At 37.1% G+C, this 27,790-nt stretch overlaps 1 protein-coding gene across 1 annotated transcript; it reads left to right on the top strand.

Moving 5' to 3' along the window:
* Positions 1 to 473: 473 nt before the first annotated feature.
* LOC137423066 (uncharacterized) lies at positions 474 to 20,004 on the top strand. Its single transcript, XM_078773633.1, has 4 exons — positions 474 to 600; positions 758 to 889; positions 1,595 to 1,741; positions 19,847 to 20,004. The coding sequence occupies exons 1-4, from the start codon at positions 474 to 476 to the stop codon at positions 20,002 to 20,004; spliced, it is 564 nt and encodes a 187-aa protein (XP_078629759.1).
* The last annotated feature ends 7,786 nt before the right edge of the window (positions 20,005 to 27,790 follow it).

Below are 27,790 nucleotides of genomic sequence, written 5' to 3'. Positions count from 1 at the left end.
TAGCTTTTATGGGTTTTACATAATTAGGGGGACGTAATGACGTCACAGTGCACTTTCACTTTCTCTGAATTTGAAGCAAACTTCATTTAGCGAAAATAAATCAAATTTAAAGTTGATCCTGTTCAAACGTCGAGCTTGCAACGGCATTTCTGTACTATATTGGTTTTGTTGTTGGTTTAAAGTAAATTTGTAACCTTATAACATTATATTTCTCATTTACTGTGCGGTCCATTATCCTGGATCCGATCGACTCGATTTCACCTTTTACTCCCTGTTGTAAATCTCGGACACAGGTGAAGCATTTCAGGCATTTTTGTGCTTGGAGTTATGGATGGACGTTGAGGTGGGTGGAGAGCAATTATAATGATAATGTCATGGAGTTGCACAATGAGACCTCCATTCCACCCTCATTATACACCTCCTCCCCCCTTACCTCTCTCAGGTATAAATACGAATACACCGACCAAAGCACGATGTACACACCAGACTCGATTCAAGGTGTGCACGACCTCCGTCTCCTTCACCTGAAGATCATGAAGCTCTCCCTCGTAGTCGCTCTCATCATCGGCATCTCAGTTGTGGAACTCCCACATGGAGATGGTAAAAATCTCACAACTTCGACAACTTTCGATGTAAAGTCAGTGGACATTTACACCGTTTCATGAATACTTCAAGTCAGTTTTTTGTGTATTATTTTATGAATTGATTCCTTGTTTGATTGCTTTCTGTATAATGTGTTTTGTTTCCGTTTTTCCAGCAGCTAAAAAGTTTTGCCCTCCGATGGAGCACCACAAATGCAAAATAATTGATCATTGTAAGGAGGACTCAGACTGTGGCCGTGATAGGATCTGCTGTCCCCGTCGATGTGGCAAAGAATGTTGGTTACCAGGTGAGCTGTCATAATATTGTGTTTTTAGCTCACCTGGATAGTAGTTAAGGTGAGGTATTAGCCATTACATATTTTGTGGGCCATCTTGGACCATTGGTTCTCTGGTTCTACCAAGTAAGCCCGGGGCATTGCCCCGATATTTTTTTTTTAGTTATAGATCGTTGGTATTAGAGGTTGTTAATCCCCTTTTAAACCACCAGTTTATGGCATACTCATCCCATGATAGGTTCAACAACGGACTTTTATCTCACCTGGACCGAATTTCAGGGGAGCTCATGTGATGGCGCGTCGTCCGTCCGTAAACACTTGAAACGAATCCTCCGAAACCGCTGATTGGATTGCGACCAAATTTGGCACAAATGATATTTGTTGTGTGGTGACTAAAGTTTGTTCACGGCATTAAAAAAAAATCGGGGTCTAAGGGGGTCTACCGGGGGTCAAAGTGGCTCGAGGTTTGACCCCACAAAATAGGAATTTGCTTTCTTCTCAGAAACTACACCCGCAAGTTCGATAAAACGTGACCACAACCATAATGTACCCATGATGTACCAATGTTTGTCCAAGGCATTAGAAAAATTGGAAAAAAAAATTGGAAAAAATTTCAGTATACTTTTTATTCTACCAGGTGAGCGCCAGGGGTATTGCCCCTATGTTTATTATTATTGTTATGATATATTTGACCACTATGACTGCTTATCTTTTCAGGAAAACCGGGAAAGTGTCCTGTTCCCAATAAAATGGGTTGTTCTGTTGTTCATCAGCTGTGTTCCCATGATTTTGAATGCAAAGGCAGACAGAAATGTTGCTCAAGTTTGTGTGGACGCATCTGCATGAATCCTATCTACCTGAAAGGTTCGTTAAAAGTTTATACCAAATATGTAAAATAATAATGTCAAATCCACATCACTGATCCTTCCATTTCATGTGTGAAGTCTGAGTGTGAACCACATTTGATTCGAATGTAGATTCTGAACATGGAGAAAAACTTTGTCATTTTGTAATAAGTTTAAGGTCTTGTTTCTTCTTCCATCATCACAAATTCCTGTTTCTTCAACAAACACATCGATTTTGTTTGGAATTAAAAGTACAATTTAATAAATGTATCGATTGATTGATTCGGTCCTACTTTAATTGAGTGAATTAATAACCCATGTTTTTTATCGTCCCACTAACCTGAGAGTGAACTTGTGTTATTTTTCAGGTTGAGACGGATTCCAAAACCAAAACAAAGATGAAGATTTAATTTCTTCAAGAAAATGTTCAAACATTTATCTTTCAAAATAAATTAGTTTCTGCTCTGAAATTACCCAAGGATTTTGTTTTCTGCTTAAATGTATTTGCTTTCTTAATAGTAGTGTAATAATGTTGCTTCTGGGACACCTCCGTTTAACATGGGAAATCCCTATCTAATGTCATTTACCCCCTTGTCTTTTTCAAAAATCATAAACACCTCTATTTCTCCCACCCTCATCTTTATGAACCTTTTGTCTGTAGTACCTATCCTTAATGTTGTTCATTAGACCACTCAAACACTACAAATATTTGTTTTCTCTTATAGACCTATCATCCTTCTTCTACATATCATCTGGCAGATTAATCTTTGACCCATTCACTTCCATATTAATTCTTTCCCTCCCTCATTGCCCCTAAACACCTATATTTCTCTCACCCTGTTCTTTACGAACCTTCTAACCTTTTGACATGTTATCCTTATTCATTAGACCACTTAAACACCTGTGATCCTTCTGACCTCATGGACCTTTTAACCTTTTACTCTTAATATCATCTGGTGAATATAACCCACTCAAACAACGACCCTACAAATATTTGTTTATGTGTGGGAAATAATTTAATTCTCCTACAACTCTCCTCACCGTCTAATACATTAACAAAAAATATGTTTGAGTTTGGTTCTTTATTAAGATATTTTAACTGAGCTAAGATAAAATGGTAAACCTCCCTCAATGTTCTTATTTGAGCGCCTCCAGTGCCACATACCATTTTTAAATTAAAGTATATATTTTCCTGACAACCATCAAAGTTTTCCGTCCACTCAAAAATATTTCCATCTTTTTTACCCAATTCACCGGTATTTAAATTAATTCTCTTATTTGTTTTGTGAACTTTTTTACCAGTTGCCTTTTCAATTATACCTATTTGATATTTTTCACATTCATTATGTTTTCCATTTATATACCAAGGTTGATTACACCTCCACTCTTTAGTCTGGTTGATACTTGGTTCTATCATTTATATAATAGTAAAAAAGGCGGCGGTAGCCCGTTAAAATCCCCAACCCCCCCCCCCCCCCCTTTTTAACTTATCACTTATATATATCTTATCACTTATATATATCTTATCACTTATGTATATCTTATCACTTATATATATCTTATCACTTATATATATCTTATCACTTATATACTTATATAACCATAAGGGAGACTATCAATTCCATTTTCTAAAATAAACCTCTTATCATCAAAAGCCCCCAATGCTTTCTTATTTATCTCTTCTGAATATAATTGATGTTTATAACTTCTTATTCCATTAATCTTTCTAAACTCTTCTTTCTTTGTTGTTAAACAGTTATAATAATCCTTAAAGTTTATTGTTTCTTTAATAACATTTTTCTTTACACCTTTTAACTTCTTATCAGTCTTTTCAACGTTATTCACAATGTATTTATAAGCATAAGCCTTTGACCTCAATCCCACAAATTCACTCATAACATTTCCTCCTAATTCATCCTTGAACTTTCCAATCACCTTTTTATTTTTAGAAGAGAACAACTCACTCTCTGGACTGTAATTACTCGTGTCATAGATATTAATGTCTCTTTTCATGTCTGAATAAACATCGTTGGTATTAATTTTCAAAATAAAACTATCTGTATCCATATAAAGTAGATTAACATCATTTTGATATTTCTTCCTCAAGTTATTATAAAAGTAATCATACATTAATGACTTTGATAAATCAAGAATTGTTGTTCCAATATAAATAGGTTTGTTCATTTCAATACTCTCTTTAATCAAATGGATCGCACAAAAGTTCTCAGTAAAGACCTCAGCTCGAGTAAAACTCGGTCTATTAATTAATTTTGATGCTTGTTCCCAAGATGTTGATAGTCTGATATTTTGTCTTTTCCTCACATTCTCCATAGTCTTACCAAAGACCGCATTATTCATTAATTTATAAAAGTCTTTCTCAAAATCTGTTTTTGACTCTGTTCTTCTTTGTGTATTAAAATCAATGTACCCCTTTAACCAATGACTTTGATTGAACTTTAGAACCCTATGGATCTTCTCTACTCTTAGACCTTTTGATAAATATTGTCGCAAATTTCTTTGGTGTAGAACATAATTTTTCTTGTTATATAATGTAGTAAGTAATTTTTCTGTTGATTCACCTATATCAAACGATCGTTGATAATCACTCAACCATTCTTTCTTTGGACTTTCTTTCTCACAAGCAAATGGGAGATCTTTGTGTAGGTTATGGAGTTCCTCTGGATATTTTAAATCAATTTCAAAATAATAACCAACTTTTTCTTCATCCAATTCTTTTTGTGTAGAGATACATACATCTTGTAAAACGTTTTTGTAGTCTTTTTCCTTTACCCATCTAAGTTTTCCATAAGGAAGAGCCTGAGACATTGCCCAGCCATACAGGTTGTTCGCGTCATAGTACATCAAGTAAGAACTCTCTTTCGTTGGATCATAATTTGGAAGATATTTGTTATTTGCTTTTGCGTATCTACTCGAGCAGACTTGTGAAATTCCACCTCTTTTTGCCTTTTCAATCATCAAAAGCATATCAACATCGGTTATCAAATCCAAATCTTGTTTTGTCATTTTCAACATCGCACTCCAGGCCAATCCAGGTGCTGTGTAGTAGTGAGCAGGATCCAATCCATATCCAGTGCGACAAACAGATCTAAAGGCTTCAAATACATCGGCCAATAAAAGCACATCAGTTTTGAGATACAAATCGTGATACTCGCCAAGATTCTTGATGTTATATTTTTCCCAAACATTTTGTGCGTGTACATAATCTTTATCAGATATATGACTATTATTTAATTTGTTATAGAAATTTTCTTTTGAAGGAAGTTGTGTTTCATTGAATCTCTCAAATGAGTCCATATAGTCATAGGGGTAAATTCCCTTTTGTGTTAGAAAATCTTTATCTAAAAAATACTCTGAAAGACATGGAAACTCTTTTAGATTTTGAACCAAGTTAACCAATGGACTTGCCATGAATTTAAATGTATCAAGAAATCTGATATGAGTAATAGGAGATGTGTGAATTGTTTTTGTGAATGAAATGTATTTCTGATCCGTGTTTGGAATTGCTGAGATACTTCCAGAAGTCTTTGAGAGTTCCTTGATAAATAGATGTGTATCATAATGAGCGTTGTTATGAAGAAAGACAGGAATGAAAGAGGGGAGTTGATAATTAATATTACAACTTTGATGAGCCGGACCTCTATATTTACCAGTGAGATGACAATGGTCTCTAACCTTTAGACCTTTACCAATTTTCTCCTCACAAATATGACAGACATTGTTTTTTATAAATTCCCTTTTTTCTTTACTTGTTAAGGACATTGGTTTATTGGTTTCTCTCATTATCTTGGTTAATCGAACACAGTCTTTTTCTAGTCGTTTCACAAACTCCTCTGGGGTATTTGAGCCTCTATACATCTCTAACTTGTTATATTTATCACCAACGGATGATTTGATATAATAACAAAAACCACAAGGAGTATGTTTTTGATATTTATTTGTGTATGATTCTTTTGGATCTTGAGAAGCAGTATCAATTTTTTCTAAAATACTTTCAAAATCAGCATATATAACAAATGGATGTTTGATCTTTTTATTTTCATCTTTGAATGTGATCTTTGAGCCTTCTTTAGGCATATTGATTACCGTTGATTTATGTTCGCCACAATAATTTGAATGTTTATCTAATCTTTCTTGTGAATTGAAGAAGTTAAGACAACGCAAACAAATATATATTTTATTTGTTCTCTTACAGACTTGTGGTTTTATTAATTTAGCAATATCTTTGATGTATGTATAATGTGAATTTTCGTCTGAATTAAAATATAGAAGATTAATATGAGTTTGTTTACAATTGTCAGAAAGCTTTAAAACCTGAATGTTGTTTGTTTCTGTTAGACCATAAACATTAACTGATAAATTATTCATCTTTTCAAATTTAGGAATATCATTTAAAGTCATCGGAAACTTTAGATCTTTCGTATTTAATGTATTCTCATATTTTTTATAATGAGATACTCTTTCATCATGAAAATGTGGAGGATGTAAGTGTGCTAAAATAGACCAGAGAAAACATTTATTGTCTTTATTTTTGATATTGATAACTGCTTTTCTATTTTTGATAACACTGGGTAAATCAATGTAAGAAGAAGCTTTTAGAGGATCTGATTTAAGAATATGAATGTCTATGTAAATAATTTTTCCTATATTGAATCCACTTCCTACGATTGAATTATCCACATCTTGCTCTTGTTTAATAAGTTCATCATAGACTCCTGATGTTTTAAAATCTTGATATGAAGATATAAAGTGTGGCTCAGTTCTCATGTATGGTGCATCTATAACTCCTTCATCCTTTGTCATTTCTAATTTTACTCCCATATAAAATTTAAGTGGTTTCATTTCCTTTAGTGTTTTTTCAATCAACGTTTGAACAGCAGGTTTAACTATTTCTACAGCATCAACTATAGACTCTGGTTCAGGAGGTTTGAAGTTAAAGACTCTTATTTTAATATGTCCTTTGAATGCTCCATCAGAGTTTTTAGTTGTGATAAAATTTGATAAATGTAGATTTGTTTTAAGATGTATTTTGAAGCCTTTCTTGAGGATATTTTTATTACATGTAGAACAGTGTTTTGTTTCAGGTGGAAGAGGGGAAAGTTTGTTTAAAATGTTGTATGTATGTTTTGCGGTGAGAATATGTTGTTTATAATATTTTACTTCCTTCTCGCAAGTATCACAATAAACCATATTTATAGCGTGAGAAAACGTGGTGTTTTATATATATCACTGTGCTTAAAATAAAACACTTTTGAGCTTTACAGCTCCGTTTTATATATATCGCTGTGCTTAAACTAAAACACTTTTTCACTCAGAATCATCTAAGTCATAACTATCACATGAATACTCAGAATCATACTCAGAGTCATCAATAAAGCTACTCTCATAACTATCATTTGAGCACAAACTATTAGTATCATAACTATCATCTGTGTTCAATGAAATACTATCATCACCATCGTCCAAGTTCAATGAAATACTATCATCACTATCGTCCGAGTTCAATGAAATAGTAAAATCTTCACTGCTGTATTGACTCATATTTAATTAGCAAGAAAAATATTCCCATCAATATCTATATACTTTCTTTCATTAACAGATTCAATCTCTACAATTTTTATATCAAAAGTTATCTTTAAATAATCTCTAACTATCATAGAACGAAATGACATTTCACCAGAAATATTAACATCATTCATTTTACTTAGATCTACACCCTTTGGATTATTAAAGAAAATACAAATGTCTCCTCTAGAATTATTAATGGTCTTATCATTCTTTTTCAAAGTATCGTGGTCAATCACTTTTTCAAGCTTTGAATAAATTGCCAGGAGTAGAGGAGAAACTTTTGTTAGATTTACTTTAATGGATGTCTTTCCAGGTATAGTTAGAGCTCTTCCTTTAAATGAAATAGAGGGGCTCATGTTATTTTCCATAACTGGTTTTACCCAAAAATTTCCATATTTATCTTTGTTCAATTTAACATCTTTGACATATTTTTCTATATCTTCCACCGAAGTAGAGATTGATTGAAATTTGTCTTTTGTGCTTTGAAACATTGTATTTATTAATGAATAAACTTGCGTTTAGTTTAAGTAAAAATTTACCACATAAATATGATAAGTTCTGAAGGATATTTAGAATTTCCAGACTCTCCATATGATAAATTAGAGAATTGTCCGGCTTGTGATAGAGTGGGGCTTAATGATGAGGATTCATATAAACAATGTTTATTCTGTGATTATATTCTAATTAATGATAATAAGAAATATAAAAAAACATATAACTCTTTTAAATTAGAACCAAAAATGAATTACTTTACAAGATTAATAAGAGAGATGAATGTTAAGCATTATGGTGATAATACACCATTTCTTACAAGGAAAGAGACTCTTTGTATTGAGGAAATGTATAAGGGTTTAATGATATTTATTATTCAAAATAATTTTAATGGAAATGTTAATACAAGATACTATATAAATAAAATAATGAATTATTTGAAATTAAACCCGAACTCAGGATAAAATATAGAGTTTCTAAAATAGCTCAAAAAAAGTTAGATGACTTGTTTTCCAAATATATAAATGAATGATTTTTTACCCGTTTGGGAAAATAAGATAAAGTTTAATAACCATAAAAACATTCCAAATTCATTGAGATGTCTAATAGTTGGTTCAAGCGGATGTGGGAAAACCTGTTTACTTTTAAAGATGCTCCTTGGTCCTAATTTTTTAGATTATGATAATTTAATAATTTTTACAAAGTCAAGTTTTCAACCGAGTATCAACTACTCTCACAGGGTTTTAATGCAGGTCTTAAAAAGGAAGACATTATCGGTTTATTTAAACTTCAAAACAAACTGAATGATTATAATATTGAAGATATAATACAATTATTTTGTGATACACAGAAATCAAAATCGAAACCCATAACTTGTATTCTCAGTGATAATACGGATGATATACCTTCACCTCAAGATTTAGATAAATCAAAAAAGAACCTCGTCATCTTTGATGATTGTGTTAATGAGAGAAAACCAAACAGTAATGGATAGCTACTATACAAGAGGGAGACATTCTTCTTGTAATTGTATATATCTTAGTCAATCATATTTTCAACTCCCTCGACGCTCAATAAGAAACAATGCCAATACTTTTATTTTATTTAAGTTAAATTCAATAGATGTAAATAATTTTTGGAGAGATAATTGCTCTACGTTATGTAGTAAAAAAGAATTTGAAAATTATATGAAACACACGATTGGAAAATATAAATATATTGTTGTGAAACAAGATGAGATACTAAATGATATTTTTCAATAAATAAATACAGAAAATGAATACCGAAGAAAGAGAAAGAAAGTTTAAGGAACATCAACAATTAGTTTCAAAAGTTGTTAAACAACAGGAAGAGATAAAGAAGAAACGGAGACAGAAACTAACTGGTGAAGAAGCCTTTGAAAGAAAACAAGAGAAATTCTTTAAACCACTTTTGAAAACTCAACACTCACCTACAGTTCCCACGGTAGAATTTACTCCGAAAAAACTTCAAATGCTCAAAGATTTTAGTCAGATAACAAAACAAGAACTTGGTGAATTAGAATATGATGACGAGGGATTATTTCGGAAACTTGAGCAGGTAAATCAACCCCCTAATTATGTTGTGGAAGCTCTTCAAAACAATGAATATTCGGCGGGTTCAAAAACCAGAGCAGGTCTCATTCCAACAGAAGAACCAGCAGTGTTTCATCTTGTGGAAGAAAAGGTATTGATATTTAATGATGAATTGATGTTCTTGAGTTCTACTCAACCAAATGTTAAATTAACTCCAAGATTAATGTTTCTTCTAACAAACCCCGGATTCAGCGGTTCAAAATATTTTGAGGAACCACTTGATATGGAAAGAGAGGAAGATAGGGTATATATTGAGTTGTTAAATGCACTTGATTATGGAGTTTCTGTTGCTGGTAAAAGTAAGAAGAATGAGAAGGAGAAACATATTATTGATGCTTTAAGTAAACTTGGTTCAGGTGTTAGTTTTCTTCCAAATGACCCATCACAATTAGTTAATAGGCTATTATTGTTGTTAGGTAGTAAGAAGGCTGGAAACAACAATTGTTTTAATGAATCCTCAGCCATTTTAGATCAGTTGATGAATATGAAAATAATTAATAAATGTCAATACAAAGATATTTTATTAGATATTAAATAAGATGAGAAGCACAATTCTTAGTTTTAATTCACAACGAGCGATTACACAGCTTCATTCCCTTACCCACTACAACTTGACCCCCTTACCTCATATGAGGCATCTTTGTTGTCAATGGAAACTTACAATACCCTTTTTAATATCACAGAGAAAAACAACAAGTTTAGTTATAATCCAGGCACTGCCTACAAAACTATAACTGTTTCACCTGGAGCTTACGAGATTTCTCAAATATCTTCAGAAGTCTCTCGCCTTATGAAAGAAAAAGGTGATGAACCAAAAAATATTGTAATAGATATTCAAAAACACACTTCAAAATCAACTATTAAACTTAAAAATAATTATAAAGTTGATTTCACGATTGAAAATTCGTTTAGAGAGCTATTGGGTTTCTCTTCAAAAAAGATTGAAAATAACGGGACGTTTTACAGTGATAATGTTATCCAAATATCCTCCGGTATAAATTCAGTATTAATTCATTGTGATTTGATTGATGGTGCTTATAACGATGGAATAAGAACAAATACAATATTTTCATTCAGTGCATACTCAACCCCGATTGGTTATAAATTTAATATGGAACCAAAAAATCTTGGTCTATTTACCTGTGTCAGGAAAAACCATATACAGAGTAAATTTTAGGATAACCGACCAAGATAATCGTATGATATCCTTTAATGATGAAATTATATCCATCAGAATTCACCTACGTGAAGTTTTTCAATAAATAAATAATGGTTATTGTGAGAAAACACGAGTTGGAAAATATAAAATAATTACAGGGAGGGCATGTTCCTTTCACCAGACTATACAAGGTATGTGGGTAGAGGATACTATAAACCTAAGAGACAACGAGGTGTAGGTCATCAATTTCGAAATAAAGGAGATGGGATAATTGATACTCTAATGGGTATTGGTTCAACCATCCTTAAACATAAAGACCTAATTGGTTCAACTGCTTCTGCCGTGGGCTCCGTTGCGGGTGCTATAAAGAGTATAAAAGATGCTCAAAAGGAGTCTCATAAATTACAAGCAATCAAAGAAATAAAAAAAGGTAAAACTCAACTATCTTCACAAGAACGACAAAAAATCATTAAAATACTTGGGTCAGGGTTTCAACAATTTTAATGCTATATAAATACAAGTATGGAAGCGATTGATAGTATCTATGATTTGGATGATACGATTATCATTCAAACTCCACTAAAAAGGAAGACTATTTTAAGGTAAATGCTATAACAGGAACAGACTGGAATTCAAACGGAACAAAAAGTTTTGAAATAAATAATCAACAAACTTACTTGAATATAGCTGATAGTTTCTTGCTGTGTAAATTTAAATTCACTAAGGCTGCGAATAATACTAATGCTACACTCGTAAATGATTTCTTCTGGAAAATGTTTGACAGTGTCCGCCTGTATATTGGAACACAAGAGGTTGAAGCGGTTGATTATGTCTCTGCTACATCTGAAATGATGAAATTTACACTATATTCGTTTAGTGATAGAATGGGTAAGGGAGCTGTTGAAGGTTTTATTCCTGATATGTCAACGGGTACAAACGCAGACCCTGGTTATAGTCAAAGGAAGTCAATGTATAATGATGAAACAAAAGCAGTGAATAGTTTTACCGTAGCAGTACCTCTTAAAGGTATATTTGGATTTTGCGATTATGATAAAGTTTTGTATGGTCTTAAAATTAGATTTCAACTACAAAGGAATGATAATGTAAATAGGTTGCTTTTTGGGGATGAAAATGCTTTTGGAGACAACAATAAATTTGTTATTAATGATTTGTGTTGGTATATCAGTGAATATACTCCTAATCTTAAAACGGAAGAGATGTTAAATAGAAGACTTAACTAACTCAAAGAAACCGCTAAATGTATCATACCTTAAAAGAAGATGTCAACACGTTAAACTGGAACACACTACCTACACTTGGAATTTGGGTGTTCTTCAAGGAAAGCCACGATACCTCTGGCTCATTTTTAAAAAACCAGATGGAGAGGACGGTACTAATAAGAATAATGCGCTGAGTGATAATGCTAAGGTGAAACAACTTCGGGTTTCTCTTGATGGCACATTTTATCCGCGAGATAGATTGGAAATTGATTGGGAAAAAAATGATTATGCGGAAGCCTACAAGTCCTACCAAAAGGTGTGTGAAAGTAATGGTAATAATGATCCTATTTTGGATATGGTTGCATTTAAAGGTTTATATACAATCTACGCAATTGACCTGAGTTCTCAAAAGGAAACTATAAAGTCTAATCGAGTGGATACTTCTCTATACATTGAAAGAGGGGAGAATGAAGAAGTTGATGCTTATTGTTTGCTTTTGGAGGAAACAGAATTACAGATTAATACAGATAATGGTGTTATGATTAATATCACATAGGTTTTTTCTCATAAATAAATGGTTGGGGTATATGTTAATCAAATCAATCTTAATAAATTAACATCTTGTATTCAAAATCAAAAGCCTTGTATTATTAATGTTAATACAATTCAAAGAAAAGGAGCTGTAAGAATTGATGTTTTACTCACACACACACAAGTAAAAACACTAAATGATGTTGGATCACTTAAAATTAAAATGACGAAACCTATGTTAAAGAAATATTCAATAGACGAGTCAAGAGGAGGATTTCTCCCGTTTCTAATTCCTTTATTTGCTGGTTTAAGTGCGGCGGGAGCATTGACTGGTGGTATTTCAGCAGCGGTAAAAACTGCTAACGAAAGGAAGGCACAACTAAAAGCTCAAAAAGAATTGGAAAGACATAACAAGGAGTTGGAGAAACAAATTAGTGGAAGTGGTGTAATTGTAGATTTTGCTCAAAAACTTGAAAGTCTACCTGATAAAGCTAGATTGTTGGTTGGTGATATGCTTTCCTCTATCGCTCAAGCGGGTGTTAAACTAACTAAACGGGGTAATGGATTGTATCTTTCTCATAAATAAATGGATAAATGGTTTAAACAATTTGGAAAGAATACAACGTCAAATATAGAACTAGCCAAGTATTGTAAAACACTAAAAATTGATAATGTGGTAATCTGTATGAGAGATGAATTAATACATATAAATAAGAATACAAAGAATATTATTATGAATTTAGACACACAGAATGGTTCTCATTGGGTTTGTATTCATAATAGTCAGGATAAATATTATTTTGATAGTTATGGTATGCCACCACCTGTTGAAGTAATACAATTCTTACAGAATGGTGTTTATCAAACATTTCAAGTTCAAGAAATTAATTCTAAATGTTGTGGTCAATTATGTTTATATGTATTATTTCAACTCAACAATAATGAAAAGTTTTATGATATCATTTTTAATCTAATATAAATGACTTATGTTGGAAAAGATGGTTCTATCTTTGGAAAATCCTCTCAGGATATTGATTTATCAAATTATTATACAAAGGCACAGGCTGAACGACAAAAATATAGTGTAAGTAAAAATATTAATATGAAGAATACTTATAAATTAATCAATTATCCAAACCCTACAGATGCGAATGACTTAATTAGATTAAGTGATTTATCACAATATATATTTTTAAAGAAAACAGCACGTTTTGTGAAAGAAGTAAAATTTACAACCACAACACCTGGTTATACTGACCATACACCTTTCCTCATTGAATTTAACTACCTGCTTACAATTGAATTTTATAAAGAAGGACATTTAGTTAATATGCGAATTAATAAATGGGGGTATGATATGCCTGATTTAGGGTATAATTGGTCTTTTTCAATAAACATAGAAGACCTACATGATTTAAATCAGTCTCGTAAAGAAGAATATTATCCACTTGGTGAAGATAAGGATTTATGTGGAAGTACAATTAGTAAACAACAAATACGTGATTTTAAGAAAATAAAAATATATGATAGTATAGCGATGGTTCGCATGACAAAGAAGGAAGGTAATGAGATAAGGATAGAAAGCCGAGGAATACAAACCGATTTGGTAGTGGGAAGATGGGGTGGTATTACCTGTCATAATATTAATCTCACATATATTTCTGATACATAAATGGCAGGAAGAAGACTACAAGAGAATTATAATTTTTGTATTCAAGGATACCTACAAGAAAAGGGTGCTCGGTATTACATACCTTATGATTTGGAGCATATACATGGGAATTTTGTCATAAAAAACTGGCCTTATACTGATATTGTTAAACCCACAAATAGAGACTTGTTTAAAATATTAAATAAAAATGAACTTCTCAAAGTTATGAAATATAAAACTCTTTTAGAAATCGTCAACAAATCTTATTGGTATCCTATTATGAGAAAAATAATTATAGATACAAGAATATCTCAAAATCCAGATGAGTATATGTATAATATTCTTTGGGGTTCAAACTCAAGGGTAGCAAGGGATGAGGAAGGAGTTGAAGAAGAGAAGGAGGAAAGAGAGAAAAAGGAGAAGGAGGAAAGGGAGAGGGAGGAGAAGGAGGAGAGGGAGAAAAAGGAGGAGAAGGAGGAGAGGGAGAAAAAGGAGAAGGAGGAAAGGGAGAAAAGGGAGAAGGAGGAAAGAGAGAAAAAGGAGAAGGAGGAAAGGGAGAGGGAGAAAATGGAGGAGGAGGAGAGGGAGCAAAGAGAGAGGGAGGAAAAATATAAAAAGATGGAAATCACTGAGATTCATAAAAGATTGAGTGTATTAAAGCAAATAAATCAATCTCAACGCACCGAAGAGGAAATTAAAGAATTAACAACTCTTATGAAGATAATGGTTTCAAAAATAAGAACGTCAATGTCTTCAATTTCAGAGATTTAAACGAGAAAGTGGTGAAGAAGAAGAAGAAGAAGAAGGAAAAGATTATGTGATTGATGATGTTGGTGTCATTGACTTTAGTTAGTTTTTATTTGTAAATAAATGGAGGAGAGAGTGAAGGCATTCCTTAGGATTCTTTATGTTTTAAAAATAAAGATTGAAATGTATATGTTGAAAACCAAAAAGGTTTTGATACTCTGTCGGAATTTTTCTGATAAATAAATATGAGTTATTGTCTCAAATGTAAAAAGAAAACTAAATCTAAAAATATCTCTTATGTTAAAGCTAAAAATAATAGAGTTTATCAAAAAGGAATATGTCAAGTATGTGGCTCTAAAAAGTGCCAATTCATCTCTCCTAAAAGAGGAGGAGACATACAAAAGTTTCTGTCAGGAAGTAAATTTACAACAACTGGAATTCCAGGGGAATTACACCTTCCAGGGTATTCTTTCTGTGGTCCAGGAACAAACTTGGATAAAAGATTAGATGAGGCTGACAATCCTAAACCTTGGTCTAAACCTACAAATAGGGTTGACGAAGTGTGTATGAAGCATGATATTGCTTATGGGAAAACCACTACGTTGACTGAAAAACATAAAGCCGACAGCGAAATGTTGTATAATTTGTCTTTGATACAAAATCCAACGTTGAGAGAGAAAGTTGATAGGTTTATTGTGAGAAATTTGATAAATGCTAAATTGAAACTTGGTCTTGGTTATTCCTCAAAAAACTATTAGGCTCTAATGATGCCATCAAGACTGAGGAGCTTTTGGCTGAAGAATTACACAAACCTATAATCACAAAGTTTAAAAGAAGGAAGGTTTATTCTAAATACACTGACCACATATGGTCCGCTGATTTAATTGAATTGAATAATGACAGGGGATACAGGTATGCTTTAACCGTTATTGATTTGAGGAGTAGATTTGCCTGGGTTGTCCCTTTAAAAAATAAAAGGGGTGATACTTTAATGTTAGCCTTTAAGCTAATATTTGATCGGGATAAAAGGAAACCAAAGAAGTTATGGACTGATGAGGGAACAGAGTTCTATAACAAAATATTCATGAAATTTCTTAAGGGGAAGGGTATTAAATTATACAGCACCTTTAATGAAGGAAAGGCAGTTGTTATTGAGCGTTTTAATCGTACTTTAAAAGAGAAATTATATAAAAAATTCACACAACTCGGTTCTCAAAAATGGGTGTATTTAATTCAGGATATTGTAGATAATTACAATAATACAGTTCATTCATCAACACAATCAAAACCATCAGAAACATTTACAAAATTAGAATATGAAAAGGAGATTAATTTGAGAAAGCCCAAGTTTAAAGTTGGTGATATTGTAAGAATATACAAATGGAAAAGTCATTTTGAGAAAGGTTATACACAAAAATGGACTCGTGAATTATTTAAAATCATTGATGTAATGGATACCCTTGGACCTACAAATTATATGATTTAAATGGAGAAGAAATCTTGGGTTCATTTTACTCACAAGAATTACAAAAAACACAAGTAAGCAGATAATACCCTTGAAAATAATAAATAAATAAATAAAATGTAATGGGGATACGTTTTTAAATCTGTGAACCCCAAACACAGAATCCCACAACTTTTTAGTTGGGGCTTAACTTTTGTGTGTGTATAATGGGGATACGTTTTTAAATCTGTGAACCCCAAACACAGAATCCCACAACTTTTTAGTTGGGGCTTAACTTTTGTGTGTGTATAATGGGGATACGTTTTTAAATCTGTGAACCCCAAACACAGAATCCCACAACTTTTTAGTTGGGGCTTAACTTTTGTGTGTGTATAATGGGGATACGTTTTTAAATCTGTGAACCCCAAACACAGAATCCCACAACTTTTTAGTTGGGGCTTAACTTTTGTGTGTGTGTGTATGTGCGAGTGAGTCATAATAATATACAAACCCTAACCCAACCCAAGCCCTAACCCAACCCCATCCCTAACCCAAACCCATCCCTAACCCAACCCATCCCTAACCCAACCCCATCCCTAACCCAACCCCATCCCTAACCCAACCCCATCCCTAACCCAACCCCATCCCTAACCCAACCCCATCCCTAACCCAACCCCAACCCTAACCCAACCCCATCCCTAACCCAACCCCATCCCTAACCCAACCCATCCCTAACCCTCACATTCAAAATCCCAACCCTAACCCAATCCCATCCCTAACCCAACCCCAACCCTAACCCTCACATTCAAAATCCCAACCCTAACCCAACCCATCCCTAACCCAACCCCATCCCTAACCCAACCCCATCCCTAACCCAACCCCAACCCTAACCCTCACATTCAAAATCCCAACCCAACCCCATCCCTAACCCTCACATTCAAAATCCCACCCAAACCCTAACATAATCTTTCTTTTCTTCTTTTTTAAATACGTATTTCTTTTTTTTTTTTTCCTCTTCCTCCAATTCTGTCTTTCAAGGCTTTTAAGTTTGAAGAAGTAGAAATGGGAAGAAAGAATTTTCCAGCATTTTCTTCCTCGAACTTTCTTGATATTGCTTAAATCAAGCGTCATTAAATAAAGAACATTGTTCATTGCTTTAGAATCCAAAGAGTCTCCAAGAGGAACCCCACAGGTAGAGTCTCCAAAATAAAACCAACTTTCCAAGTTCCCAAGGTATAACCACATTCCTGTTGAGCCTCCAAGATAGGTATCACATTCCGAGTCATCAAAACAAAACCCCCATTCCGAGTCTCCAAAACGAAACCAGTTTTCAAAGTCTCCAAGGTAAAACTCTTTTCCTAATTTTATGAAATTTAGTGAGTCTCCAAGGTAGGCTCCACAGTTAGAACCATCTAGGCAGACCTCATAATTAGTTTTTCCCAAATTTAGTGAGTCTCCAAGGTAGGCTCCACAGTTAGAACCATCTAGGCAAACCTCATAATTTGTTTTTCCCAAATTTAGCGAGTCTCCAAGGTAGGCTCCACAGTTAGAACCATCTAGGCAGACCTCATAATTTGTTTTTCCCAAATTTAGTGAGTCTCCAAGGTAGGCTCCACAGTTAGAACCATCTAGGCAGACCTCATAATTTGTTTTTCCCAAATTCAGTGAGTCTCCAAGGTAGGCTCCACAGTTAGAACCATCTAGGCAAACCTCATAATTTGTTTTTCCCAAATTTAGTGAGTCTCCAAGGTAGGCTCCACAGTTAGAACCATCTAGGCAGACCTCATAATTTGTTTTTCCCAAATTTAGTGAGTCTCCAAGGTAGGCTCCACAGTTAGAACCATCTAGGCAAACCTCATAATTTGTTTTTCCCAAATTTAGTGAGTCTCCAAGGTAGGCTCCACAGTTAGAACCATCTAGGCAGACCTCATAATTTGTTTTTCCCAAATTTAGTGAGTCTCCAAGGTAGGCTCCACAGTTAGAACCATCTAGGCAGACCTCATAATTTGTTTTTCCCAAATTTAGTGAGTCTCCAAGGTAGGCTCCACAGTTAGAACCATCTAGGCAGACCTCATAATTTGTTTTTCCCAAATTTAGTGAGTCTCCAAGGTAGGCTCCACAGTTAGAACCATCTAGGCAGACCTCATAATTTGTTTTTCCCAAATTCAGTGAGTCTCCAAGGTAGGCTCCACAGTTAGAACCATCTAGGCAAACCTCATAATTTGTTTTTCCCAAATTCAGTGAGTCTCCAAGGTATAACTCTTTGGCTGGGTCATCAAGGTAGAACTCGTTCAGTGGGTTTTGTTTTGATAACTCACAATAAGTATCATCATGGTAGAACTCTTTTTCAGGATTTTGTGGATCTCCAAGGTATAACTCTTTGGCTGGGTCATCAAGGTAGAACTCGTTCTGTGGGTCTTGGTTGTTCAAAAGATCTTCAAACAAAAAAATAACTTTATCCCAAGTTGTGTTAAAAGTAGAATTTTCATTTCGTAGCTCAGATACAATTTCCTCCATCGACAAGAGGTTCGAGTCCAGTTCATCAATCTGAAGGTTGAGCGCTACACAGGTAGTAGGACTCCAAGGAATAGCAAAGTTATCCCATTCCATTTCGGCATAGGAGTCCATTCTCAAGTGAAGCAGAAAGCGTGTTTGAAAAAGCCTGTGTGGTCGGTGCCTTTTATAAGAAGGGCTGGGTGTGTGTCATTTCCTGTGGAAATTCCCTGGGCGTGTCTTAACTGGAAATGATGTGATGGAAATTCCCTGAAAATGATGTTATGTATTACCTGGAAATGATACAATGCTGAAGAGTTTATAAAGTGGGTGGGACTTAGCAAAAGTGGGAGGAGCTTAGCAAAAGTGGGCGGGGCTTAGTAAAAAGTGGGCGTGGCTTAACAAAAAGTGGGCGGGGCTTAGTAAAAATGGGCGTGGTTTACCAAAAAGTGGGCGGGGCTTACCAAAAAATGGTATGTGGCACTGGAGGCGCTCAAATAAGAACATTGAGGGAGGTTTACCATTTTATCTTAGCTCAGTTAAAATATCTTAATAAAGAACCAAACTCAAACATATTTTTTGTTAATATATTAGATGGTGAAGAGAGTTGTAGGAGAATTAAATTATTTCCCACGCATAAACAAATATTTGTAGGGTCGTTGTTTGAGTGGGTTATATTCACCAGATGATATTAAGAGTAAAAGGTTAAAAGGTCCATGAGGTCAGAAGGATCACAGGTGTTTAAGTGGTCTAATGAATAAGGATAACATGTCAAAAGGTTAGAAGGTTCGTAAAGAACAGGGTGAGAGAAATATAGGTGTTTAGGGGCAATGAGGGAGGGAAAGAATTAATATGGAAGTGAATGGGTCAAAGATTAATCTGCCAGATGATATGTAGAAGAAGGATGATAGGTCTATAAGAGAAAACAAATATTTGTAGTGTTTGAGTGGTCTAATGAACAACATTAAGGATAGGTACTACAGACAAAAGGTTCATAAAGATGAGGGTGGGAGAAATAGAGGTGTTTATGATTTTTGAAAAAGACAAGGGGGTAAATGACATTAGATAGGGATTTCCCATGTTAAACGGAGGTGTCCCAGAAGCAACATTATTACACTACTCTTAATCAATAAACCGTGATTGATAAAAGTTTGTCTGAAACAAATTGTATTTTTTTCAAAATAAAAGAACAAGAAGTCTCGTGTTTAGAGATATCTAAAGAATATGATAACAATGAAGGAAATGATGATAAAACAAGACAACAGGGTAAAATTACATTCTGTATAAGATTTCTGAACAAGGTTACAAACACCACACCCAACATAATGTTTTCATACAAAAGATAATCAGATCATTGAAGATACTAGGGCATGCCCGTACTATATCTATATCTAAAATTATATCCCCCCCCTCTATTTACATGAAATGGTTTGGTCCAAAGCGAACGGCTTGCAAGTACGGTGACAATCCCCCCCCTCTATTTACATGAAATGGTTTGGTCCAAAGCGAACGGCTTGCGGAGTTTGGTAAAGAAATCGCCATAGCTCGGTAACTACTTCTCCGATTAATATGAAACCTTGAATTGGGACAATGTTTTTATGTTTTTAATTGAATTACTATCCGTAATGGCGCACGCTCTCACAGGAGCTCCGGAAGGTCGCATATCGCAGTTACGATGAATCGCAAAATAGTTTTAATTAGTTTTAAAACATAGTTTAACGGCAACATAGTTTGCCAACGTGAAATAAATGAATACGCTCTCAAATGTGCCGTCCGAGGCAGAGTCTGTTCGCCACGTTAGGCACACGTGATAACTCGCTGCTCTCTGATTGGTTGAATCGTTTTTTGGACATAGCTCGGTAACTACTTCTCCGATTAATTTAAAACCTTGAAAAGGCACATCCTCGGGTCCCCAGCAATATACCTGGCAAGTTTCAAGTATATCGGACCGGTAGTTGTCGAGAAACAGCGGTCGCATACACACACACACACAGAGATTACTGGAATTATAGATAGATGACTTGTATACGTTTGGTGTTCGAGGCCCAATAAATGAACGACACCCGTTTTTAATCTCATACTATCAGCTCATGGTGATGCACATCAGCCTTGAATGTTGCCTGAAGAACATCGTCTCATGAATATGGGCAGCAGACAGCACCATATAACCAAACAAGATACAGAACTCGTACCAATTGGGTGAACAAATAACTACTGTACCTCCACCGTGACCACATGTCCGAATGCAGGTAAGGGATAACAGTGAGAAATGGGAAAGGTGAAACCACAGGGGAATAATTAAAAACCATATTTGGTTGAGAGGTGATGCGAACTCATACTCGTTTCCATGTAATGCCGAACTGTGGCCTGCTCCGCTACATGCAGTCCCACAGACTCTCTTGGTGTATCGTCATCAGGTCGTTGAGGCTGAGATGGGTGGAATTCATTCAAGTTACTGATCTCTCTGATCATCACTCAAATACACTGAACTCCCTGAGGCTGTTCAGGTGAAATCTTTTCTGGTGAGGCACCCCTCACTTATCTGCACCTCCCTCCATGCCGTGTCCTGCTCCACATTCCCTGACAGTGTATGGAACCTCAGGGTACTATAATGAAATGATGATGAGGATAAAGAGGAAGTTGTGGTGAAGGAGAGAGGAGAACCATATGTAACATGTGGCCCTAAAATGTAAATTAACCGCATTTGTTACATGAGGTCCACATGTGGACAGGTATCTCTATATTAATTAGGAATGAAAACAAATGTTGTGTATCAATTCTTTCCCATGTACACTTCAATACATTGATAGATGCTTTAAATATCCATAGTTAAGAGGCATTGCATACATATAAGTACACTCTCATCAACATCATCATCATTTCCAAAAAATTGTTTTGTTGGGGATTGTAATAAACAAAAATAGACCTGTCAAATTTTCAGAAAATAGAAGCATGTGGAGGCATTGTGAAATAAAAGTTTGGAACAATGCTTATTAACCTCATTTGGACATGCAGAATCCAAAAATGCAGTCCATAACTTTTTGAGATATCCTGCTATTTATCGTTTTTGTCCCTATCTCCCAATGGTGAAAAATCACTTTAAAATTCTACTAGTCGGATCCGAATCCGGATCTTCACCAAAATCTAATAATTTCGTCCTTGTCACATACACCACCTCTCTGCCAAATTTCATACAAATCCATTCACAACTTTTTGAGATATCTTGTGCACAGACAGACAAACAAACAGACAGACAGACAGGGGTGAAAACATAACCTCCATCCAGCTTTGGTGGCAGAGATAACAAACAAACTGAGATTCCATGTTGTATTTATACGTTTAAGATGTATCTCAATTGGTATAATGTATTTCTTCCGGGTGAACGTTGAGCTTTGCCAGCATGCGAAACTTTTGAAAAAGGAGCTCTGGAAACGGGAGACAGCCAAACGCACAACTGCACTAAATAATGCTCATTACCCCTCCCCTCCACCATATCTATTACCACCCCCAGATCCTTCTCCTGTGTGATCCACTCCAACATTTTCTCTTGCATCATGTAATCTCTATTTTCATTATTCTTACCCATCCCCTGCACCTAACATGTCTTTATATGGTAAGTTGATTCAGCCAATCCTCTGCCCAAGCTATGAAAGTGTCGAGACATCCCTGAATCTCATTTCACCCCACACTTTTTTTTTTTTTTTTTTTTTTTTGTATACTGAATCGAGGCTCGTGAAAGAGCTAACATTTACTTCACAAACAAATCAACCAGACAAACAAAATATATAAAAAGAGGGAGCGGAAAACAAGATGGGGAGAGAAGGGGAAGCACACAAACACAACATTTGAGAGCAGGGAGATGTGTGGAAGGGAGAGGGCTTGGGGGGGAGGAGGTGTGGGAAGGGGGGGGAGGGGGAGGGAGAAGTATAAAATACAAGGACACCAAGGACTTCCAGGAAAGAAGTTGGTATTTCAAAAAAGAGGATTTGGCGTGAAATTAGCAGGGGTAGAAAAGATCAAGGTTTTGGATGGGGGAAGATAAGAGATGGCGGTGAACAGCTGTTTTAAAGACCTGGAGAGTGGAGTGGGATTGAAGAGAGTGAGGAAGTTTGTTCCAGAGGTGGGAGAAAAGAGGAATGAAGGAGTGAAGGTGAGCAGAGAGTCTTGATTTTGGCAGTTTGACCATAAGAGGGTTGCAGGCAGATCTTGTGCGACCTGTAGGAATATTTGCGGGACAGAGCCCAGAGAGAGCTGGGGGGGCAAGGCCAGAGAGGAGTCGGTAGAAGATGGAAAGACCATCAACCTGCCTGCGGTGAGTGATTGAGAGGCCCTTGGAGTTAGTTTCATCGTGGGAGATTCCAATGATTCTGAATGCTTTGGTTTCAACAGCGTGAAGACGAGCTAGGTGTGAGGCAGGAGCACAAGCCCAGAGGGGAGAGCAGTATTCCATTGAGCTGCGGATGAAAGCCTTGTATGTGGTGAGGAGCTCAGGTGTGCCAAGGAAGGACTTCGCACGACGGAGGATGCCCAGTCGGCGACTGGCTTTGGAGGCCAGATTTGAAATGTGGTTTTCCCAGGAAAGATCATGGCAGATAGTGAGACCCAAAAGCTTGAGTGACAGAACTTCTTGGAGAGGATTATTCAGAAAGTGGATGGGAGGGTTGTCCAGTCGGTCTTTTCGGAGAGACATCATAAGAGTGTGAGATTTGTCAGGATTGAAAGACATGTTCCACTTGTTTGCCCAGTCTGTGATTTTGTCCAGGTCTGCAGAGAGTGAGAAGGCTGCAGACTGCCGATCTGAGGGATGAAGAATGGAGCGACAGAGAGTAGAGTCATCAGCAAAGAGATACAGAGGATTTTCAAGAGAGTCAGAGAGATCATTGATGAAGACCAGAAAAAGCACAGGGCCCAGAACACTGCCTTGTGGAACTCCAGCCTGAACAGGAGGAGGAGATGAGAGAAACCCATTCAGGGCCACACGTTGACTATGACTAGAGAGGAAGTCCGCCAGCCATGCGTGGAGATTTCCATGGATACCAAAAGAGGAGAGTTTGGTGAGCAGAGCGGGGTGCCAGACCGTATCGAAGGCACGTGATATGTCAAGGGAGACTGCTCTAATTTCCTGTTTGGCATTGAGGACCTCCATCCATTGTTGAGAAAGCAGAAGCAGCATGTCCAGAGTAGAGTGTCCAGGTCTGAAACCAAATTGATGATCAGAAATCAAGCCATTGGAGAAGAGGAAAGATTTCATATCTGAAGCAATGATGGATTCCATGACTTTGCTGATAATTGGGAGAAGGCTGATTGGTCTGTAGTTGCTGGGATCTGTTTTTGCACCTTTTTTGTGCAAAGCGGTGATGTTGGCAGAATCCCAAGCAGATGGAAGATGACCTTGAGCAAAAGAGAGGGTGAAGAGAACAGAGCGAGGGAGTGAAAGAGTGGAAGAACAGGATTTTAGGACCCGTGGGCTGATGCCGTCAGGTCCAATTGCAGAATCCGAGTCGAGGGATGACAGAAAATTTTCCACCTTGTCAGGAGGAAAGGACACAGAGTCCAGGAGCAGCTGGGTACGACTGGGTACGGTGGGTACAGAGAGGGATGGGTTTGGGACACAAGATTTAGAGGCAAACAGAGTTGAGGCATTCAGCTTTTTCACGTGCGGAGTCAGCCAAGTGGCCATTTGAGGTGAGGGAGGGGATGGAGGGGGAACAAACACCAGAAACAGATTTGACCAGACGCCACCAGGATTTGGAAGAGGGAGACAGATAAGAGAGTTCGGTCCTGAGAACGGAGAGATATTGTTTCCTGGCTCTCCTGAGGGTGGACACACACTTGTTTCGGGCTTTGTGAAAGGAAATGAGATTTCCTCCGTTGGATTTGCTTTTCAGGAGACGAAAGCAAGTTGTTTCTGGGCAATAGCCTCACCACAAGATTCCGTGTACCATGGACGGGAGGAAGGGTATGACAACAGAAGACGAGATGGGATAAATCTGTGCATGAGAGAGAGCTGTTTGCTTTGGAAGAATTCCCAGGAAGGATTTAAGTCAGAGGCAGTAGAGATGGGAGACCAGTCCAGATGATTGATGGCTGCTTGAAGACCGTGCCAGTTGGCCTGAGTGAAATGCCAGACTCGTCGCCGCTGAGGAGGCTCTCTGAGAATGGTCAGAGAGATGTCCACTTTAACAAGCACATGATCAGAAGAGCCGATTGGAGCAGAAGAAGAGCAGCAGACATTTTCAGGGAAGTTGTCATAACCAAGTCCAGAAGAGAAGATGCTCCATTGACTGAAATCCGGGTCAGGAAATTGACAGATTGTGTCAGTCCCAGTGAGTCACGGAAGTCCTTTGCTGAAGAGCCATGCTTGGTGAGAGAGGTACCCACACCCAGCCAACTGGCATGGTGACAGTTGAAATCACCACATATGAGGAAGAGAGAGTTGGGATGGGTAGATAGAAGTTGGTCCATATTCTCAGACAGTGAGATGTAGATGGAGTCATCACTGTTTGGTGGATGGTACAATACAACACACATATGAACAAAAGGTGGGAGCGAAGGGGAAGCCGTAGCCAAAGGTATTCCTGGGGGTGAGGTGGAGAGAGGGCAGTGCAGGGCGAGTGAGGAAGAGAGTTTTTTTTATAAAGATAGCAACCCCACCTCCAGGACGAGGCTCAGGTCTATCATACTGGAGGAGGGAGTAACCTGGGAGATATACCAAGGAATCAGAGACATCATGAAGGAGGAAAGTTTCTGTTAAGCAGATCACGTCTGGTTTGTCAGAAGCAACCTGTATGGAGAGATCAGACAACTTTGAGCGAAGGCCCCGGATGTTTGAGGTCCATACTGTTAAGGAAGAGGAAGGGGAAGCATCGGATACAGAACAGGGGGGGGGGGGGAGCAGTAGGGTAAGATGTGGAAGAGGAGGAAGAGGTAGGGAGAGCTGTTGAAGGTGTGTCGGAGATTACAGAATAGCTTGGAGAAAGGGAAGAATGGGGCGGACAAAAGGTTTGATGGTGATTGGGAGAGGCGCAGTGAGGTGTTATTTGATGAGGGGGAAGAGCGAGGCAGAAGGTTGAGGGAGATGAAGGTGAAAGTTGGAAGGGGGAAGAAGCGGGGAGGACGCTTTGAGGAGGAGGGGTGAGAGGGGAGTCTAGGAGGGGAGGAGCGAGGGAGAGTCTCGGAGGGGAGGGGTGTGGGGGGAGATTTGAAAGGAATGGGTGACTGGGAAGATTTGGAGGGGAGGGGCAAGGGGGATGATTTGAAAGAGATGGGAGATGGGGATGATTTGGAGGGGAGGGGCAAGGGGTAGATTTAGAGGGGAGGGGTGATGGGAAATGGGATTTTGGGGTGATGGGATTTTGAAAAGTGTACGATTAATGGGAAACGAACATTTATTGCAAAATGAGTTTCTTGAGACATTCGAGTCAAAAACACGTTTGAGGACGTGGAGGGAGGATGGAGTGCTGGAGAGTTTAGGGAATTAATGAAAGATGCACTATAAGAGATGGAATTTTTTTTTGGAATGAATAGATTTGGTGAGCAAGTCGAAAGCATCCTATTATAGAAGAAGAAGAAAAAGGTGTTATAGAATATGACAGAATACAGGTCTTCAGGGGACAGATTAGACATTTTTTAACAACGTGATCACGTGATCACAAACAACGTGGTCGAAGAACGAACGAACAAATAAGAACGAATAAGAACAAATCAGAACGAACCACTCCTCCATGCTATCTATCTCAACTCTAACTTCAGTGTCATCAAAACACTGCCCAAATCATTGATGTAAATTGTGAATAATAATGGTCCAAGTACTGTCCCGGAAGTAGGCCACCCACTACATTCTCCCAGCAAGACATCGTCCCAATCACAGCCACTCTTTGCTTACAATGACGAAGCCAGCTCCCAATCAAGTTAGCTACATGACCAGATACTCCACAAGCCCTCATCTTAAGCAAACAAATAATAACCTCCTTTGTGGCACCTTATCAAATGTCTTCTGAGAGTCCTTAAATACACTATGTCCACTGCCATTCGCTCATCCACCTAATCAGATGGAATATTGGGGCATGTTTGTCGATTTTTGTCCCCCGTCGCACCGCGGAGCAAAAGGGGGGCTATGGTTTTCCCCTCCGTCCGTTTGTCCGTCCGTACGTCCGTGTGTGCATGCGGGCGTGCGTGCGTAAGCGAAGGACCACATTCAGATTTGGTGTGTGGGTGTGTCTCTGCATAAGGAAGAACGCTATTGAAAATAGGATCGCCACGTCAAAATCCAAGATGGCCACCACCATATATATGTAAGAACCTTGTGAGTGAAATATCTTGAAAAATATGCGAAGTACCGACGTCTAATCTGGTGTGTGGGTGTATCTAGGCATAAGGAAGAACCCTATTGAAATTTGGGTCGCCACGTCAAAATCCAAGATGGCCACCGCCATGTATGTCTGAACCTTGTGAGCGGATTATCTTGAAAAACAAGCGTTACGCGTAGGTCCCCCATCAGGGAACTGATGTGAGTTGACAAAGTGGAAGACGCAGAAAACATGCTATGATATGATATTTCGCTCACAAGGTTCAGACACAGATGGAGGCGGCCATCTTGGATTTTGACGTGGCGACCCAATTTTCAATAGCTTTCTTCCGTATGCCTAGATACACCCACACACCAGATTAGAAGTTGGTACTTCGCTTATTTTTCAAGATATTCTGCTCACAATGTTCAGAAATACATGGCGGCGGCCATCTTGGATTTTGACGTGGTGACCCAATTTTCAATAGGTTTCTTCCTTATGCATAGATACATCCACACACCAGATTAGAAGTTGGTACTTCGCTTATTTTTCAAGATATTTCGCTCACAAAGTTCAGACATATATATGGTGGCGGCCATCTTGGATTTTGACTTGGCGACCCAATTTTCAATAGGTTTCTTCCTTATGTTTAGGTACACGCACACACCAGATTAGGATTTGGTACTTCGCTTATTTTTCAAGTTATTCCGCTCACAATGTACAGTCATACATGGCATCAGACATACATGGTGGCGGCCATTTTGTATTTTGACGTGGGTTGCACCCACACCAAATTCGAATGCGGTCCTTCGCTTACGCACGCATGCACGCACGCCTGCCCACA

The sequence above is a fragment of the Myxine glutinosa genome, chromosome 3, assembly GCF_964187855.1.
Source record: "Myxine glutinosa chromosome 3, kmMyxGlut1.1, whole genome shotgun sequence".
In the NCBI taxonomy this organism is placed as follows: Eukaryota; Metazoa; Chordata; class Myxini; order Myxiniformes; family Myxinidae; genus Myxine; species Myxine glutinosa.
The sequence above is the reverse complement of the archived record's forward strand: the minus strand, read 5'-3'. Positions and strand labels throughout refer to the sequence as shown.

What these genes read in the sequence shown, in the direction of transcription:
- LOC137423066 (XM_078773633.1), top strand. Translation starts at nt 474, where the DNA reads ATGTACACACCAGACTCGATTCAAGGTGTGCACGACCTCCGTCTCCTT. An exon ending in GGAACTCCCACATGGAGATG is followed by an intron (nt 601 to 757) that starts GTAAAAATCTCA and finishes CCGTTTTTCCAG; the next exon opens with CAGCTAAAAAGTTTTGCCCT. An exon ending in CAAAGAATGTTGGTTACCAG is followed by an intron (nt 890 to 1,594) that starts GTGAGCTGTCAT and finishes TTATCTTTTCAG; the next exon opens with GAAAACCGGGAAAGTGTCCT.